At 41.7% G+C, this 19,420-nt stretch overlaps 1 protein-coding gene across 3 annotated transcripts in view; it reads left to right on the top strand.

The window, feature by feature from the left end:
- Positions 1-19,420, top strand: part of cpne5b (copine Vb) — a 304,129-nt gene that overhangs the window by 272,189 nt on the left and 12,520 nt on the right. For all 3 annotated transcript variants that reach the window (XM_060910664.1, XM_060910665.1, XM_060910663.1), the window contains 3 exons: positions 6,480-6,661; positions 7,594-7,721; positions 10,285-10,387. In XM_060910664.1, the coding sequence (XP_060766647.1) occupies positions 6,480-6,661; positions 7,594-7,721; positions 10,285-10,387 (413 nt within the window). The remainder of the gene's footprint in view (positions 1-6,479; positions 6,662-7,593; positions 7,722-10,284; positions 10,388-19,420) is intronic.

Genomic DNA, 19,420 nt, shown 5'->3' with positions numbered 1-19,420 from the left:
GTTAGCACTGTCGCCTCACAGCAAGAAGGTCCGGGTTCGAGCCCCGTGGCTGACGAGGGCCTTTCTGTGCGGAGTTTGCATGTTCTCCCCGTGTCCGCGTGGGTTTCCTCCGGGTGCTCCGGTTTCCCCCACAGTCCAAAGACATGCAGGTTAGGTTAACTGGTGACTCTAAATTGACCGTAGGTGTGAATGTGAGTGTGAATGGTTGTCTGTGTCTATTGCTGCTTTTCCACTACCAACGCAGCTGAGTAGGGCTGAGCCGTGCCGTGCTGAGTCGGGCTGAGAGGGGTTGTTGGAGTTGCATTTCGACTACAACCGCGCTGAACCGTGCTGGCTGGAAGTGGGTGAACACATTGGGTGGAGTTAGCGAAAGTGGGTGGACGTCACATGATGTCGTTAGGTGGCGCAAACAGTGACATCAGTGATCTTTTAAGCGGTAGTCTCACGACCCGGATAGTAAACAATAAACATGGAGTCGTTAGTGTTGCTGGTCTTGGTGCTGTGGCTTGTTGTCACCGACAACGCCAACAGATACTGGCAAGAGCATATAGATGAGGCGAGGCGCATAAGGCTTCAGAAATTCTCGTAATTCGTAATTCTTCTTCTTCCGGGTTTACGGTGTTTACAGATCCCAGCGTGCTCGCGGGGTGTGTGTGGGCATGTGAGGACAATCCTCCTCACCAATCAGTGCACAGGGGAGTGTCTCCTCACGCCCCTAGCCCCACTCGGCTCGGTATGGCTCACTTCAGCCCTACTCCAAAACCGTGCAAGTTTTGGGTGCTAAGCAGGGCTGAAGCGAGCTGAGTCGTGCTGCTCTAAGGTAGTCGAAACGCGAGCCGTGTCGGGCTGAAGTGAGCTGAAGTGAGCTGAAAAAGGGTACTGGAAAAGGGCCATTAGTGTCAGCCCTGTGATGACCTGGCGACTTGTCCAGGGTGTACCCCGCCTCTCGCCCGTAGTCAGCTGGGATAGGCTCCAGCTTGCCTGTGACCCTGTAGGACAGGATAAAGCGGCTAGAGATAATGAGATGAGATGAGATGTTTGTGGTTGAATTTAGTGGGATTTGCTGTGGAAGGCTGCCTACAGTACTGCTTGCTATTCAGAGTTTGTTCATCACAACTAAATAAACACAACCAACCGGTGAACCCTTCAACAATAAACACCCTTAAAAAAAATTCCACAGCATAGTAAGAAGCACATGAACAGCCAGCCTAGGTGGTGTGGAGTACACTCCTGAAGTGGTCGTACATACCAGTTTCTAAAGAAACACATCACATTAAGAACGACTTTGTGTGTGTGTTTTCTCCAAAAATGACCCCTGCTGTGGAAAATACTGCAAAGCCTTCTGCTCATTTTTACGTTTTCTTATAGATCTTATAAGCTCTGTATTAGGCGTATCAGGTGAAAATTCAAATTCAATCCAAATTGCTTGAAACTGCTCTCATTAAATTCAGAATTGAATGCAGAACAACATACTTTTTAACCTAGCGACTTGTCCAGGGTGTACCCCGCCTTTCGCCCATAGTCAGCTGGGATAGGCTCCAGCTTGCCTGTGACCCTGTAGAACAGGATAAAGCGGCTAGAGATAATGAGATGAGATGAGATGAGACAACATACTTTTTACAGAATTAAAAGATGTTTATCCATTCTTGAGATACTACAAATCAAAGATTGAAAAAATGGCTTAATTTTTTAGAAACCAGCTGTAATATTCTCTATGAGGATCACATGGTCCAAAATCGGCCTCATTAACGAATGAGATCAAATGGGGTTTTTTTTCTTAATAACTTGTCTATTTTTCAAGATATTTACATGGAGATTGGCAGGCACATAGATGGTTGTATACTGAGTACAAAGTCTGAAAAATTAGTAAAACAAATTACGCAAATTAGTATTTAATTCGTATTAATTATGCTAATTCAGTAAAAAATGTTAAATCGGTACGCTCAATAAAAAAGTAATAAAAGATTATTTCTAATACCCTCTTTGTGCTTTGTAGGCCTTTGTACTTTTCAAAAGTAGGGCCTACTAGTGTTTATATGAAATAATATAAATTATTATTTCGATCAATATTCACAGCTTTCAAGACTAACCTCGAAAAAACCATCTGATCCACATCCAATAAACAATTCCAGTTAATTGAATTGAAATTGACACTCGTTTTTCTGACTTCCGGTTTTTTAAAATATCATTCCGACCACTAAGATCTCAATATTTTTCATCCAAACAACTACAGTTATATTCTAACATCTCATTCTCATCTCATTATCTCTAGCCACTTTATCCTTCTACAGGGTCGCAGGCAAGCTGGAGCCTATCCCAGCTGACTACGGGCGAGAGGCGGGGTACACCCTGGACAAGTCGCCAGGTCATCACAGGGCTGACACATAGACACAGACAACCATTCACACTCACATTCACACCTACGGTCAATTTAGAGTCACCAGTTAACCTAACCTGCATGTCTTTGGACTGTGGGGGAAACCGGAGCACCCGGAGGAAACCCACGCGGACACAGGGAGAACATGCAAACTCCGCACAGAAAGGCCCTCGTCGGCCACGGGGCTCGAACCCGGACCTTCTTGCTGTGAGGCGACAGCGCTAACCACTACACCACCGTGCCGCCATATTCTAACATAGTTATTTATTTACAGGAATCAGTTTGATTGGAAAAAATAAGTAGGTAAAGCTATGAAAACTCACTTCAAAGTCTCCCGTGAATCATAACATCAAAACTAGCAGACGGAAAATTTTGCTGAATACGTCATCAGAAACAGTGAGAGTGAGAGAACATCCCTATAAAAGTTATCTGATTGATATTCACGAGTAATCCGGTAGGAAACCGATCAGAAGAGAGAAAGAGAGCCTGACCGCTTTCCTGTGACTCAAAAAGCGCTGGCAGTTTCCCGACGTCCCGCGAGCAGAGAGTTTACTCTGTTGTACCGACTTCAACCTGCCGTTACTCCGATAAACCTGCCGATAAATTTCTTTATAAAGCAGAGATTATAAGCTTTTTAATTATAGTATTCATGATAGAAAATATTCCAGAGTTAAGCAATGACAGATTTGGAAACTTAGATGAGCCTGGCGACTTGTCCAGGGTGTACCCCGCCTTTCGCCCGTAGTCAGCTGGGATAGGCTCCAGCTTGCCTGCGACCCTGTAGAACAGGATAAAGCGGCTAGAGATAATGAGATATATTGTCCTGAAGGAACTTTACAAAGCCTGGATGCAGGTTAGGGTGCATCAGTTGCCCTCACTTTCATAAAATCTGATGCATGTTTGTTTGGGTGTTCCTTTTCACCAATAAAGACATCCTGTAAAATGTTTTGACCATATTCAAAAGTCTAATGGTGGCACCATGAGGTTCATTTTTTGCCAAAAAACGCTTATTTTATGTTTTCGCGTAAGGTTTGAATCACAATGTTGGACTCCATTTATTGATTTCTTGTGAGCCAGAGATCATGTTAAGAACCTTTGCAAGGGATTGAGAAGCATTAATGTGATGCATAATACATTTGTATTGTTTAAAAGTAGTTGAACAATGATTCAATGAACAGCTAAAACTCAAACTGTGCTTGATAATATATTTAGAATATGTACTAAAAATGTGTATCTAAGATATTTGGTATACTCTATAAGGTGCCATAATGTTTCATGAAAAGTGATCGAAATTTTGTCATAAAAGTCATAAAATAGCAGCTTTTTCCATAACTTTGAGCTCCTGGTGCCACCATTAAACTTTTGAATTTTGTCAAAATATTTCACCCAGTGTGTTTTCTTACCAAAAGGAACATAAAAACAAAAATGCATCATGATCGGAGGAACTTTTCATTTTTAGGGGGCAACTGATGCACCCTAATGCAGGTTTAAATCCCTAATGAGCAAGCCAGCGTCATAGATCCTCTCTTTGTGTTGCGACAAGTGTTGTGTACTTGTGTTTTCATCCCTGTTCTAGTCCTGTCTCCGCCCATTTTCTGTCCATTTTCTGGTTTGACCTTCTGGTTTTGACCATTGTCCTTTGACCACGTCATGAAGCAACTGTTTTTAGATACTTATCCACAGTATCCAGGTGAAATTATCCACTGAATGGTGAAAATGGTGAGACTTGGGTATAGACTGTTTTTGGGAAGTGCAAATCATTGGAGTATCCATGTGGGACTGGAAAATGAGTCACAGTTATAGAAGATGAAAAGGTTATCAGGATGAATCAGGCAGGTCCAGAAGGTGAGAGGAGCCACATGCCATGTCATTACATCAGGCAGAAGGAGTACTTATAACTCGACAGAGAGAGAACAGCTTATTATGCATCCTCCTGTGTACATTGTGATTAGAGCGCAGCCTGTGACTCTGGCAGGTCTGGCTATGACAACATTATAATGGAAGTTTAAATTCTGTCAATAAAGATTTATATGAATCTTTTATCACATTTGCTCACTCAAATGTGTTTGCTCATTATGTTCTATACAGAATATACTGTGTATATATATATATATATATATATATATATATATATATATATATATATATATATATATATAATACATCCTGCCAGAACGGTGGTGTAGTGGTTAGCACTGTCGCCTCACAGCAAGAAGGTCCTGGGTTCGAGCCCAGTGGCTAGTGAGGGCCTTTCTGTGTGGAGTTTGCATGTTCTCCCCGTGTCTATGTGGGTTTCCTCCGGGTGCTCCGGTTTCCCCCACAGTCCAAAGACATACAGGTTAGGATAATTGGTAGCTCTAAATTGACCGTAGGTGTGAATGTGAGTGTGAGTGGTTGTTTGTCTGTGTCAGCCCTGCGATAACCTGGCGACTTGTCCAGGGTGTACCCCGCCTCTCGCCCATAGTCAGCTGGGATAGGCTCCAGCTTGCCTGCGACCCTGTAGAACAGGATAAACTGCTACAGATAATGGATGGATGGACATCCTGCCAGAGATGGTGTGTGTGTGTGTGTGTCTGCCTCTTGAGCAGGAGATCACGAGTTCTACTCGCAGTCAGGTCATACCAAAGACCATTATCAAAATGGTACCTACTGCAATCTGGTGAGGCATGCCGCAATACAGATGCGAGTAGGGAATCAAACTCTTGCGGTTACCAGAGGACCGGGCCCCCACTGTAACCCTAGCTATGTAGTAGGCAAGAGGGCTATAGAAACCGAGATTGGCCCTAACCAATGCACCTTAAGGGCCCGGTTAGTACTGGGACAGGAGACTGCCTGGGAAGATCAGGTCCTGGCACGGGATGGGACTTTGACTTCCTGCCAGAGAACCAAAAGAGGAAGAACTTGTGATTATGCCTTAACAAAGAAGCTGAATAGGTCTGATCATGCATGCTAAGGAAAAACATAAATCAGTGGAATTACTTTTTATAGTGTTGCTGTATTTATGTCAGAATTTAATGGTTGTAGTTTTAAATTATATAGCTGGTATTCCAACCATTTAATTATGGGTTTCAAAACCTGTCCTCTGTGAGGATCTGGCGACTTGTCCAGGGTATACCCCACCTCTTGCCTATAGTCAGCTGGGATAGGCTCCAGCTTGCCCACGACCTTGCACAGGATAAGCGGTTACAGATAATGGATGGATGAAAGACCTGTCCTGGCGGCACGGCGGTGTAGTGGTTAGCACGGTCACCTTACAGTAAGAAGGTTCTGGGTTTGATGACTGAGCTCAGTAGCTGGCGGGGGCCTTTCTGTGTGGAGTTTGCATGTTCTCCCCGTGTCTGCATGGGTTTCCTCCAGGTGCTCCGGTTTCCCCCACAGTCCAAGGACGTGCAGGTTAGGCCAATTGGAAGCCCTAAATTGACCATAGGTGTGAGTGTGAATGGTTGTTTGTCTCAATATGTCAGCCCTGCGATGATCTGTTGACTTGTCCAGGGTGTACCCCGCCTCTCGCCCAAAGTCAGCTGTTATAGGCTCCAGCTTGCCCATGACCCTGCATAGGATAAGCGGTTACAGATAATGGATGGATGGAAGACCTGTCCTCCAGCTTCCATTCCAAAGTTTTTTCTGTCCTTTTCTCAATTCAGGGAAACATTGTCTATACTAATCACACATATAGTATATCAAGGGTCTAAAGTCCTTCCCGTGCCATGCCCTGGTCTTCCCAGGCAGTCTCCCATCCCAGTACTACCCAGACTCTTAAGGTGTATTAAGTGGCGCCAATCTCCATCTCTGTTGCCCTTGGCCTCTCACCTCTACAGCTAGGGTTACAATGGGGGGGGCTAGTCCTCTGGTAACCATGAGAATTTGACTCCCCACTCGCATCTGTATTGCAGTGTGCCTTGCCAGATGGCAGTAGGTACCATTTTTATGATGGTCTTTGGTATGACCCGACCACGAGTGGAATTCGCGATCTCCCAATCAGCAGGCGGACACGCTAACCACTAGGCCAGTTCACAGTTATATCGAGGGTAGATGACAATAAATTGACCTATGATGTAGCTTTTTCTTCATTACGTAGCACAGTGCTAACTCTGATGTCTAGGTAATCCGTCCCAGTCCACGTCCCTCCACTATATGAACCCTTATCAGATGAATGCCTACGCCATGGCACTGAAGGCTGTAGGAGAGATCATCCAGGACTACGACAGTGATAAAATGTTCCCTGCACTGGGCTTTGGGGCAAAATTACCCCCGGATGGACGCGTCTCCCACGAGTTCCCTCTGGTGAGTTATTAAGCAAACATATTTACATCTTTTCCTCATTGTTTCAATGGTATCTCATGCAAAGTGTCATAAGCATGATTATTAGACCTCATAAGTGATCTGATAAGTAAATAAAAGATATAACTTCTTATCCAACTTCTTAACAACCCAGCATTTGCTCGAATCCTTGTGTATCTGCAATACTGGGGGAGTAAAGGCCATCTTGCTTTCCTTCTATCAAAAGTAAACTCTCATTTGCCCTCCTCCTAGGTTGACTGTTCAAAAAAAAAAAAAAACCTTAGATCCCTGCTAATGATCGATGTGGTGTACCTACGTGTGTATGTTATAGTGTAGAAATGCAATCTATCCTGTTTTCTCAGGGAGGGATTATGGATTTGGGCTCTCTGTGGACCCATGCAAGCTGAAAGCAAGCTAAATTGATCAGAGCCTCTGTTTCCACTCTCTCTGAACTGCATCTAGAAGTTCCAGTGTGTGTCAGCTTATGATAAACTCCCATATAGAGGCTTAGAGGCAATGGACCTAATGCTAGAGCTGGAGGCAGGAGAACAATTTTTATTGTTGTGGGACTGCGATTCCTATACGGTTCACCTAGTATAGACTTCCACAAGTGAAATTCGTCCCTTTAATCTTATAATTGGTTCATAAAAAATCCAATACTCTGCAGTCTAGTTCAGAGTGTCACATTATAGTAAGATGTAGACCTCTTAGAAAGATTTGTTTTTCTCGTGATTAATGGTCAAATTGAACTAGAGGCATGGCACTAATGGTCAATAAAACCTCTGAAAGTTATTCAGGTACACCAATTAAAAACTTATCACTGGGTTTTCTCACCGTCTTGATCATCTTCAGTCATATTGTTTGGTGATGCATGGAAAATAATATATGGATCTCTTTATACTTACATGTTAACCAGACTGACCTCTCTGTCGCAGAATGGTAATATTGAAAACCCATACTGTAATGGGATTGAGGGGATCTTGGAGGCCTACCACCAGAGCTTAAAGACCGTCCAGCTTTATGGGCCCACAAATTTCGCCCCCGTGGTTAACCACGTAGCCAGGTATGTTGTACTCATTTGAACAGTGTATACACACACAAACATATACCATTGGGGTGGCACAGTGGTGTAGTGGTTAGCACTGTCGCCTTATAGAAAGAAGGTTCTGGGTTCAAGCCCAGCAGCCGATGGGGGCTTTTCTGTGTGGAGTTTGCATGTTGTCTGTGTGGGTTTCCTCCAGGTGCTCCAGTTTCCCCCACAGTCCAAAGACATGCAGTTTAGGTTAATTGGTGGTTCTAAATTGACCGTAGGTGTGAATGCGAGTGTGAATGGTTGCTTGTGTCTATGTGTCAGCCTTGCAATGACCTGGCGACTTGTCCAGGGTGTACCCTGCCTGTCGCCCATAGTCAGCTGGGATAGGCTCCAGCTTGCCCGCATCCCTACACAAGATACCGGTAAGCGGTTACGGATAATGGATGGATGGATGGATGTATACCATTCAACACCGTGGAAATTGGGAATTAATATGGATTTGGTCCCTTCTTTGCTGCTATCACAGCCTCAAATCTTCAGGGAAGACTTTGCACTAGATTTTGGAATGAGTCTGTTGGGGTTGTGCCCATTCGGACATGAGAGTATTAGTGAGGTCAGGTACTGATGTTAGATGAGAATAATATTAGATGAGTAGAGAAAAAGATTAAGCGAGATCCAGAACGACCCCTAAGCAGCGGGTGCCACCTTCGTGGGAGGAATCCCATGGCAGAAAGGACAGTAGGGACCTGAGAAATCCAAACACACCATCTTGTTTGTAAGGTTGTATCAATGGATCAGCAATCCAGAGAAGGTGAGCCAAACGAACAGCGCAGGAGACACATTTCAGCATATGCTCTCATTGAGCCATAGCACCATCAAGAGAAACACCAAGAGCCCAGGGGCTTAGCAAACTCCTCTGTGCCCTGGTCAGTTCCTCCAAGAGAGCTGAGGAATCTCGGTCTGAATTTTCCGACTCAGCCTGGGACTGGGCATGAAGGGTGTCAAACATGGAGGTGGATTCTAGATTCTGAAACTTTACAGGACAGTTTTAGGGTTATATAGGCTGTACATGTGTACAGTTAGAGGTTTTTATGTTATTAAAGGTCATGTTTCTGAGAGGATGAGCTGTAGGAAGTTGAAGGTGGTGGTGGGGTTAATGAAAGTCCCTGAGAGAGAGCTAGTGGGTGACATTTTTTTTGCGCGAGAACACTGAAAAACGACGATACTGCCAAGAGAAGACATTTCATCCCAAAGGTATCCAGGGGGTTGAGATCAGGGCTCTGTCCAGGCTACTATGTAGTACTATGTAGTAGCCTGGACAGAGCCCTGATCTCAACCCCCTGGATACCTTTGGGATGAAATGTCTTCTCTTGGCAGTATCGTCGTTTTTCAGTGCTCTCGCGCAAAAAAAAATGTTGAGCTGAAAGGTCCATAAAGAGATGGTTTGCCAAGTTTGGACTGGAAGAACTGTACAGTTCTTCCAGTCCAAACTTGGCAAACCATCTCTTTATGGACCTTACTTTGTGCACAGGGGTATTGTCACACTGGGACAAGTTTGGGTCCCTTCGTACAAGTTAAGGGAAATATTAATGTTAAAGCATACAAAGACCTCCTAGACAATTGTTTGCTATTAATTTTGTGGCGACAGCGTCAGGAAGACTCAGATATGGATGTGATGCTCGGGTGTCCATATACTTTTGGACCATATAGTGTAACTGAATACATACTTCAGAATTAACAGATATCGTGTTCTAAATATTTAGAAATACAAATACGAACATGAGGTGTACTGTTTTTATTTTTTATGCCACTAGATGGAAGAGGCATCGTGTTTTGGGGTTGTCTGTGCATCCGTCTGTCCGTCCATCCAATAGAAAGTTCTAAAGGGTTCACAAACTTTCAAGCACCACTACTTGCTTGTCAATGCTGTTTGCTCATTCAGAAAGCTCTCCTTCTTGCATTAGCATGCAAGTGTTATCGCCGTGGCAACTCATGTCCACTTTACTTCTTGTAATTTGATTCCCTGCATGTTGGCGTGACCATTGAGCATCAAACTGTGTGTGTATCCATTAAAGCAGGAAGGCATAAATGATCATCTCAAGTCTCTCCACACCCTCCTCTCAGTCCTTGGCGTCACGCGAATGAATCTTCATTCTAACTATGAGGCTTCTGTCCTGTAATTAAAAAAGCCATCGTGATAAGCTCGAATTAGACTTGCTGAATTAATGCATGATGTGCCACCCAGAAGCCTGGCGCTCCGAGATACACATACCCATCGAGCACGGCTATTCATAAGCAAATACTCCCACAGAGCATGATTATTCTTCGAGACTCACATGGATAGTAGAGATCCATACAACGCATAGGAGTCATTTATATTCTATGATGGATTGTTAAAGCACATGAAGTGTGTGTCTGTGAGGAGGAGGGATTGAAGTTAGAGACCAAGTAGGAAATATTGAAACAAATTTAAAAACGAACTGCTGTTTACGAATCTTGAGATATGTACACCAACAGTGTACAACAATAGTGACAGAATAGTGCTATTCTTTGTTCTTTGACTTCCTCTTCTCTTTCTTTGCTTTGTTCGAAGGTATGCGGCGGCTGTCCAGGATGGATCACAATACTTTGTCCTCCTCATTATCACAGATGGAGTCATATCAGATATGGCCCAGACCAAAGAGGCCATTGTGAATGTGAGTACACTCCACGGGGAGGGGGGAAGAAAGGTGGTTTGCTACTTGTTATATTACTTGCTTAAAAATTTTTATTTCATCGACCTAGGAATTTTAATTTTAATGAAATATTGTAAAATTCATTTAAAAATACCGGATATTTTTTTCCTATACACATTCACTGGATATGAGCAGTCATGCGCTCTGATTTGCGACTCTACTACTAGGATATCAGCTAATATACTGTACCGTGAGTAGAGAAAAACAAAATGGTGGCGCATGTTGCTGAACCAACCGAGGATGAAATAAAAACTATTCGAAAACAAAACCCCAAGAAATACACACACACACAAAAAAAGCAACAAAATATGGAATAAAAGTATTTGATGGTAAGAACGTATCTTTTTTTTTCCCAATTATTATTATAGCATTTTTCACAAATTGCTCCTGTCATTTCGCCGGTTGGTTTCCATTCTAAGCGGAAATGATTTAGTCAGATCTTTTGTATAACGTTTTTATGGATGGAATTTGCAAAAAAATCTAAATAAAAATTGTCCGTTTCTCAAAATCCAGTGAATATGGATAGAATAAAACAGTTATTCCATTCACTCATATTGTACATGGTTTATAGCCGACTCAGTGTTCCGTGCCTCGTTGGTTATCAGCTCATGTACGACTTGATTTCATGGAATAACATATACACACACACGTATTTTTATAACATTGTCACAAGTAATTTTTTTAACCTAGCTCACAAACTAGATTTCATTAGACATGTAACTCTCTATGTGGCTAAGAGCCATCTACGTTTACAGTAAGAGGCCATTTGGACCAACATCGTCAACTGCCAACCACATTATTTTGGGCGGGAGATATAAAAACAGGTTCCTTCCTTCCGTCTGGTCACGTTTTCGTTTCCGGGCCATATCTTTAAAACTACTGAAGATATCTTCATGAAACTTTGTATACATATCAAGCAACTGGTGCTTTTTACTTACTATGTTGGATTTAAAAAAAAAAAGTTTTTCAAATTTTTACATAGAAAATAGATTTTGACTTCGTTTCTAAGAGCAGTGTTTGTTTCCGGAGCGTATATCCAAAACTATTCCTGATACAGATTTGAAACTTGGTATACACGTTAACAAGGTGATATAGATGTTCCTTTTCATACTAAGAAATTTGAGAAATTTTCATTTTTCATGTTTCCATGGAAACAATTTCAGACTTAGTCTCTCAGGTTAGTGTTAGGGGTAGGTTTTGTTTCTGGAGCAGAACTTGAAACCTATGAGTGGTATGGTCTTGAAAGTTGGTATATGAGTGATTCCACGCTTATGGGTACTGAAATGGGGACATGAACTTATTTTTAAAAATTCACCTAAAACCATTTCTTTTTTTACCATCAGGTCACAAAACATGTAATCTTTAATGAATGATATGTTAAAAGATAACTTTAATTTTCTGAGATGTAATAAAAACATATTTATATGCCAAAGTCAAACCTATGAGTTCCAAAATGATGTCTGTTACATTACTTCTGTTACGACTGTCCATCTCGCGTCTGTTACAAATTAATTACAATCTAGCTATATACCATGTTAATCTTATTGAAAGAATGTGTATGTTTATTCTACTACACGTTTATTAATTATATTTGCTAAAACATCACCTTCCTATGTTTCAAAAAGTAATTCTACATTGTTAAAATTGAGAATATATATGTCCACAACACTTCTGTTACGTTCTGACTTTGGCATATAAATATGTTTTTATTACATCTCAGAAAATTAAACTTATCTTTTAACATATCATTCATTAAAGATTACATGTTTTGTGACCTGATGGTAAAAAAAGAAATGGTTTTAGGTGAATCTTTAAAAATAAGTTCATGTCCCCATTTCAGTACCCATAAGCGTGGAATCACTCATATGTGTTGATTAAGTAATGTATATGTGCCTTTTGATACTAAGAAATGTGAGAAATTTGAATTTTTAGCTCACGTGGACCAAAGGTCCGGTGGGTTTATGCCATGGGCTGCTGAGGTCAGTGTAAAGAGGTAGGGTTGGTTTCCTGCACTTGAAAAATGTGACAAATAATATCTTGAAACTTGGTATACAGTTGGTACATAGGGTGGGGGATATACACTATATTGCCAAAAGTATTTGCTCACCCATCCAAATTATCGGAATCAGGTGTTCCAATCACTTCCATGGCCACAGGTGTATAAAATCAAGCACCTAGGCATGCAGACTGTTTTTACAGTTTGGAGCTGGCCCATTCCTCTTCCAACATGACTGTGCACAAAGCAAGGTCCATAAAGACGTGGATGACAGAGTCTGGTGTGGATGAACTTGACTGGCCTGAACAGAGTCCTGACCTCAACCCGATAGAACACTTTTGGGATGAATTAGAGCGGAGACTGAGAGCCAGGCCTTCTCGTCCAACATCAGTGCGTGACCTCGCAAATGTACTTCTGGAAGAATGGTCAAAAATTCCCATAAACACACTCCTAAACCTTGTGGACAGGCTTCCCAGAAGAGTTGAAGCTGTTCTAGCTGCAAAGGGTGGACCGATGTCATATTGAGCCCTATGGATTAGGAATGGGATGTCACTTAAGCTCATATGTGAGTCAAGGCAGGTGAGCGAATACTTTTGGCAATATAGTGTAGATGACTCTGTCTTGTTGGAACTGTTTCAAGTTTCAGGAGTAACACAGTGTGCATCACATTCTGACACCTCAACACGATGGTGTAATAATCAAACAAAGTGAAATTAAACTGCAAACGTTATTAAATCAGAAATTACAGACTTTAATTCACACAGAATGTCTCGATCTTGCAGAGCATTTTCATTAAGCTTTGTTTTCAGTGATCCAAAACGGTATTTTTTATATGGATGCTGTCTAATAGTGTTGACAGGGCCTGAGACTATTCTGAACTGCTATACCGCACGTCTGTGTACAACGTGTCTGTTTTTTGCTGTTTTTTTTTAATGGGCTTCACACACATTACATTGAGGTAAGTGGTCAGCTCGTTTCTCCAGCTGAAATTATAGCAGTGGAACAAGTCACCTGTGCAGCAGCAACGAGGCCTGATTCCCAGCAGACTGGATTTAAAGGGAATTTGCGACTGTTAATGGAAGCATTAGAACAGCCACACCTTCCTTTTAAGATCTTGCCTGCTGCTCTGTCTCACGTGGCCGGCCTCGGCATCTGATCAGGATCAGGAGTCGACCGATCTCTCCGTCCTTGCATGGTCTGATTTAGAATATTAAACGTCAACTGAAAACCTGTGCATTTTCTAACTTCTGTCATTTCTGTGTACTCTCATAGCACTGGCTCTTTTGCTTCTTTCAATTAACAGGTGTTTCTTTAAATGTAAAGCGCAGTAAGGTGCACCATTCAAACAGGTGCCTAACAAACCAAGCAGGTCAGATTTAAATAAACAAAATAAGCACTGATTATTTTCTAATTATGATTAGTCACGTATAAAGGATCCATCCATCCATCCATCCATCCATCCATCCATCCATCCATCCATCCATCCGTCCATCCCTACAGGGTCGCAGGCAAGCTAGAGCCTATCCCAGCAGACTATATAAAGGATACAGCATTTGCAAATGCATGTTTTGAAATTCAGCATCGCCTAAAATATCCAAATCTCCCACTGAGCGTTCACATGAAGGTGTCAGAAATGGAAACCGTAGCTAAACCCCCCAAACTGATTTCTTCACTTCTTCACGTTGCTTTCAAGCTCTAAGTGTGACAGATGTCTGCTGGCGCTGGAACTGTGCCCAAAAGTGGAGCACGATTTGAGGCTAGAAATCAGCATCACGCATCAGTTCACAAACCCAGATCGAGTATTTCCGTAGCTCACACAGCAGCTTGTAGAAAGTGGAGGTCTGAAGTTTGTGCTGATACCATGTCCTGAGGGATCCTTTCGGGGCCTGATGACCCATTTCTGCCATTCAGGTTCTGGGCTTAGTGTATAGAAATGCATACATGCATCATTTATCAAAAAATGCAGTTACCATAAGCTACTCTCTGACTACTATTTTAAAAGCAGGCCATAGACGAGCTTCTTTATTTCTCAACCACCAGTCCAGTTATAGTCCTGGTGTCTGGCAGGTACTTGATCAAGAAACCTACATCCATAAGGATACCTCTTAAAGTGATGAGACACGGGGCAACTTTTTGGGCACTGTTGCCGGGCAACCAGGTGAGACACAGGGCATCAGACAACTGGCAACAATTAAATCAGATAAGAGCAAATCTATTGCCAGGGAGACAGACACCGCAAAGATGGACACTGAAATATTTACAGCTGTCACTTTTTTAAAGGTAGACTGCCCTTCAGATTTTTCACGTTTAGGTCATAAAAAGAATTTTCCCCGATACCCAATAATTTTTGTTTAGTGGACTGAAAGCTGCTGAATTCAAATGACAGACTTCAGATTTTTTTTTTTCCCCTAAAAGAACAATTAATGATTTTAGGGCCGTGTGGCCCTAAATTCTCCATCATTTTTTTCTTGCTTCACCATGACCTCATTCAAGATACTACATGGTGGGTTTTCCCTGTTCACACAAGGCATTGTGGGATACAAATTTGAAACAGGAGAGAAAAACGGAGGACGCGAGTGTGCGAATGAAACGTCAAAGACCGACTACAGTAACGGAAAGCGAGAAGAAAAGACATTATGTTATACGCGAAGGAAAGGAAACGCAGGACCAAACTAATAAATATGGGTGGTCAGCAAGCACCTCGGTGTGATCAGCTGTTCGTTTAGCAACAGAATGATGGAACTGTCAGTGCACGGTCAAGGTAAACCTGTAGATGGCAGTAATGCAACACTGGATGCCAGCTGCCGTAAAACCCAAAGATGACGATCTCATCTCATCTCATTATCTGTAGCCGCTTTATCCTTCTACAGGGTCGCAGGCAAGCTGGAGCCTATCCCAGCTGACTACGGGCGAAAGGCGGGGTACACCCTGGACAAGTCGCCAGGTCAACACAGGGCTGACACATAGACACAGACAACCATTCACACTCACATTCACACCTACGGTCAATTTAGAGTCACCAGTTAACCTAACCTGCATGTCTTTGGACTGTGGGGGAAACCGGAGCACCCGGAGGAAACCCACGCGGACACGGGGAGAACATGCAAACTCCGCACAGAAAGGCCCTCGTCAGCCACGGGGCTCGAACCCGGACCTTCTTGCTGTGAGGCGACAGCGCTAACCACTACACCACCGTGCCGCCCCCAACGATGACAATGACTCAGGTAAACCTGCGCATGCGCACATGGACATCCTCTGTCTGCTTGATTGCGCGAAGCGAGCAATTTCATGCACAATATTTGGGAGGGAATCCTCTCAAATTAAATAATTTCCCAGCCACAGAATGGCCTGTTTTGTTGTTGTTGTTTTGAGATATTACAGAAATAAACATATATCACAATGACCAAATTTTAGAGGGAACTAAATTTCACTGATTTTGTGAAATCGTAAAGCCGTCTACTTTTAAAACTCTTTAAAAATGCTACTAGCCTCGATCACATACGCTATAACTAATAACTGACATACATCACAAAAACTTAATCGTTTAATTCTCATCTCAGCAAAAAACAAAGGACATGGACCAGGAGATGGCTGCTGAGGAGGAAAAGGGTCTGACAGAGCTCTTGAAAGGATTCTTTTTCAGATCCTGACGAAGTTTGTACTGTTTCGCCCTCGGGTTCTACAAGTACTCGTGCTCTGTATGTGAATTAGATCAGACGATAAGTTAGACAATCTCTATTACAACTCACAAAGAAAAAAATCTTGATCTGCCCATCACTTTTAACTTGATACAAGAGAGCTAACATTATCCCTACATTGCTAGCAATAACTTTCAGCGAACTATATTAGCAAAAACCACTGCTAGTTACCTAAATCCCATTCATTCTCTATGGACCGGTGGTTAGCGAATGAAAGCTTAGCTTAGCTGAAAAAAATCAGTGTCTTAATTACAACCTGAGCACATAAAAATAGACGTCTGTTGGTTTTCTAAGCATGAGGTAAATTCACCACTTTGGGTTTCAATGTAACATAACTTACTGGCATAAAAAGATATAAGTTGTCTCGCTTTTTCTTCACTCCGCTGCTGGAGATGCCGCGACCTTTGTTAGAAGTTCTCAGGTGGTCATGTGATTCGCTGCTAGCACTCTGATTGGATGATCTAAAAAATTTGCCAAAATGATGAAAATCGTTCAGATAGAAATTATGTTGCCCAATCTCAATGGGAAAGTGTCGAAACGTAATTGCCCAGCAACATTGCTCAAAAAGTTGCCCCGTGTATCATCAGCCTGATTCTAGTATGCGATAAGTAGAAATTAATTATACAGTGGTGTGACAATATACATTATGTAGATTTCACACTCTGTAGTTCGTCCCCAAACTGTTGAAACAAAGTTGGATGCACACAATTGTACAAGATGCCTTTTTATGCTTTTGATGTTGGTCAGGTGTCCACAAACTTTTGGCAATACCTGTAGTGAAGTACCATCCCCAATATTTGCCCCTCTCCTATATGAACATGTACTTATTTTTTAACATGTGAAGTGAAATTTGACTCAAATCTATAAATTAATTTGTCACTATTGACTGCTACGACTACTATGATAAGAAAATCTGTCACATTGATATTATGGTATAACATTAGAGAGAACAGCATCACTAAAATAGACTAACAGACTTCATGTTAAAACTGTAATGAATTTCTTGGTTACACAATTACACTTTTTCACCATTTTGGACACGGTTATAGAAGAGATTTATCGATAGTCATCTATCCATCCAATATCTGTAAGCACTTATCCTGTCCAGGGTTACGGGAAAGCTGGAGCCTATCCCAACTGACTATGGGTGAGAGGCAGGGTACACCCTGGACAAGTCACCAGATCATCACAGGGCTGACACATAGACACAGACAACCATTCACACCTACGGTCAATTTAGAGCCACCAATTAGCCTAACCTGCATGTCTTTGGACTGTGAGGGAAACCGGAGCACCCGGGGGAATCCCACACAGACACGTGGAGAACATGCAAACTCCACACAGAAAGGCCCCCGTCAACCACTGGGCTTGAACCCAGAACCTTCTTGCTGTGTGGCGACAGTGCTAACCGTTACACCACCGTGCCGCCCACTATTTACACATCATGCTATCCATCATCACCCCAATGAGCATGGGTTCCCTTCGAGTCTGGTTCCTCTCAGGGTTCTTCCCTCATGACTTCTCGGGGAGTTTCTCCTTGCCATCGCTCTCAGGCTCGCTCGTTAAGGATGAATCTCATACATTAAATTTAGACGTTTAAAATGAATATCTGGAATTATTCTATCCACATTCACTGGATATGAGCAATCGTGCACTCTTATTAGCTACTCTACTACTAGGATATCAGCTCATACACCGTGAGTAGAGAAAAACAAAATGGCACCTTTTATCAAGGATTTAAAAGAAACAGAAATAGCTAAAAGAATATAGTGTCCCCCCCCCATATCTTCTGTTCCACACTCCAGCCCAGTCGGTGGTGGTAATCCACCTTTAAGTTGGTTTGCCAATGCCCAAAAAAAACCCTAAAGATGAAGGAAATGTCGGAGTGTGTTGCTGAACCAACTGAGGATGAAATAAAAACTACTGAAAACAAAACCCCATAAAATTTAAAAAAGCAAAAAAAAAAAAAATATATATATATATATATATATATATATATATATATATATATATATATATATATATATATATATGGAATAAAAGTATTTGATAACATACAGTATCTTTATTTTTCAAGATTTATTATTATTATTATTATTATTATTATAGCATTTTTCACAAATTGCTACTGTCATTTCGCCGGTTTGTTAAGTGGAAATTATTTTGTCGGACGTTTTGTATGAAGTTTTTATTTTTCGAATTTGCAAAAAATCAAAATGCTCCGTTCCTCAAAATTCAGTGAATGTGGATAGAATAAAACAGTTAATCCACTCAATCTTGTCATACACAGCTTATAGACAACTCGGTGCTATGTGCCTCGTTAGCTATCATCTCATGTACAACCTGATTTTGTGGAATAACCGTTAATTATATGTTTCAGTAAAGCTGCTTTGTGACAATGTCTATTTTTAAAAGTGCTATAAAAATAAAATTTGGATAGAATTGAGTTGAATTCAAAGGATGTTCGAAACAAGTGTTCTCCCAATGTCCATGTGGGTTTCTTCTGGGTTATCCAGTTTCCTCCCACCGCCTAAAACATTCTGGTAGGTGAACTGGGGATGATAACTTGCCCCAGCTACCATTTTGTGTGTGTGTGTGTGTGTGTGTGTGTGTGTAAGGCTGCATTCCCACTTTATACCCAGTATTTCTGGGATAATGATGAATGAATACATTCATGAATTAATTAATTAATTAATTAATTAATTAATTAATTAATTAATTAATTAATTGTTTGTTTGTTTGTTTGTTTGTTTGTTTGTTTGTTTGTTTGTTTGTTTGTTTGTTTGTTGTAAAAATGCCCAAATAATAAAATGCATGTCATGGGATGTTGTTATTCCTCATATTTTGATTTTTATTAGCTCATCCAGCCACAGGCCAGGCCGGATGAGCTTATGCGATCACGCATCGTCTGTCGTCGTTGTCCGTCCACAATTTACAAAAATCCCTACTCCTCCTTCAGGATTGATTGTATTTCAATCAAACTCACGTCCAATGTTCCCCATTTGGGTGCGCATAAAAGTTGTCAAGATGGTGGCGCCATCTGTCATATTCACGATTTTATGAGCGTCTTGGCCGGTATGAACTACAGCCTCACTGAGGCTGTTTTTTAAAAATACATTTCTATCCAAAGCAACACACATTGACGCTGTTTCATGTAAAATAATCAGCACTAGCTGCTTTCGTGTCAATTCTGTTCAAATAAGAACTTGGCATGTGTTTTAATGGATTTAATTACGAGGCAATTGGCATCTTAAGGAAAACGCTATTAAGCAAGTGTTCGTTTGTAAAGTTGGACAGAAT

Source organism: Neoarius graeffei, chromosome 26 (assembly GCF_027579695.1).
Source record: "Neoarius graeffei isolate fNeoGra1 chromosome 26, fNeoGra1.pri, whole genome shotgun sequence".
Classification (NCBI taxonomy): Eukaryota; Metazoa; Chordata; class Actinopteri; order Siluriformes; family Ariidae; genus Neoarius; species Neoarius graeffei.
This window is presented reverse-complemented; position numbering and strand designations above follow the sequence as displayed.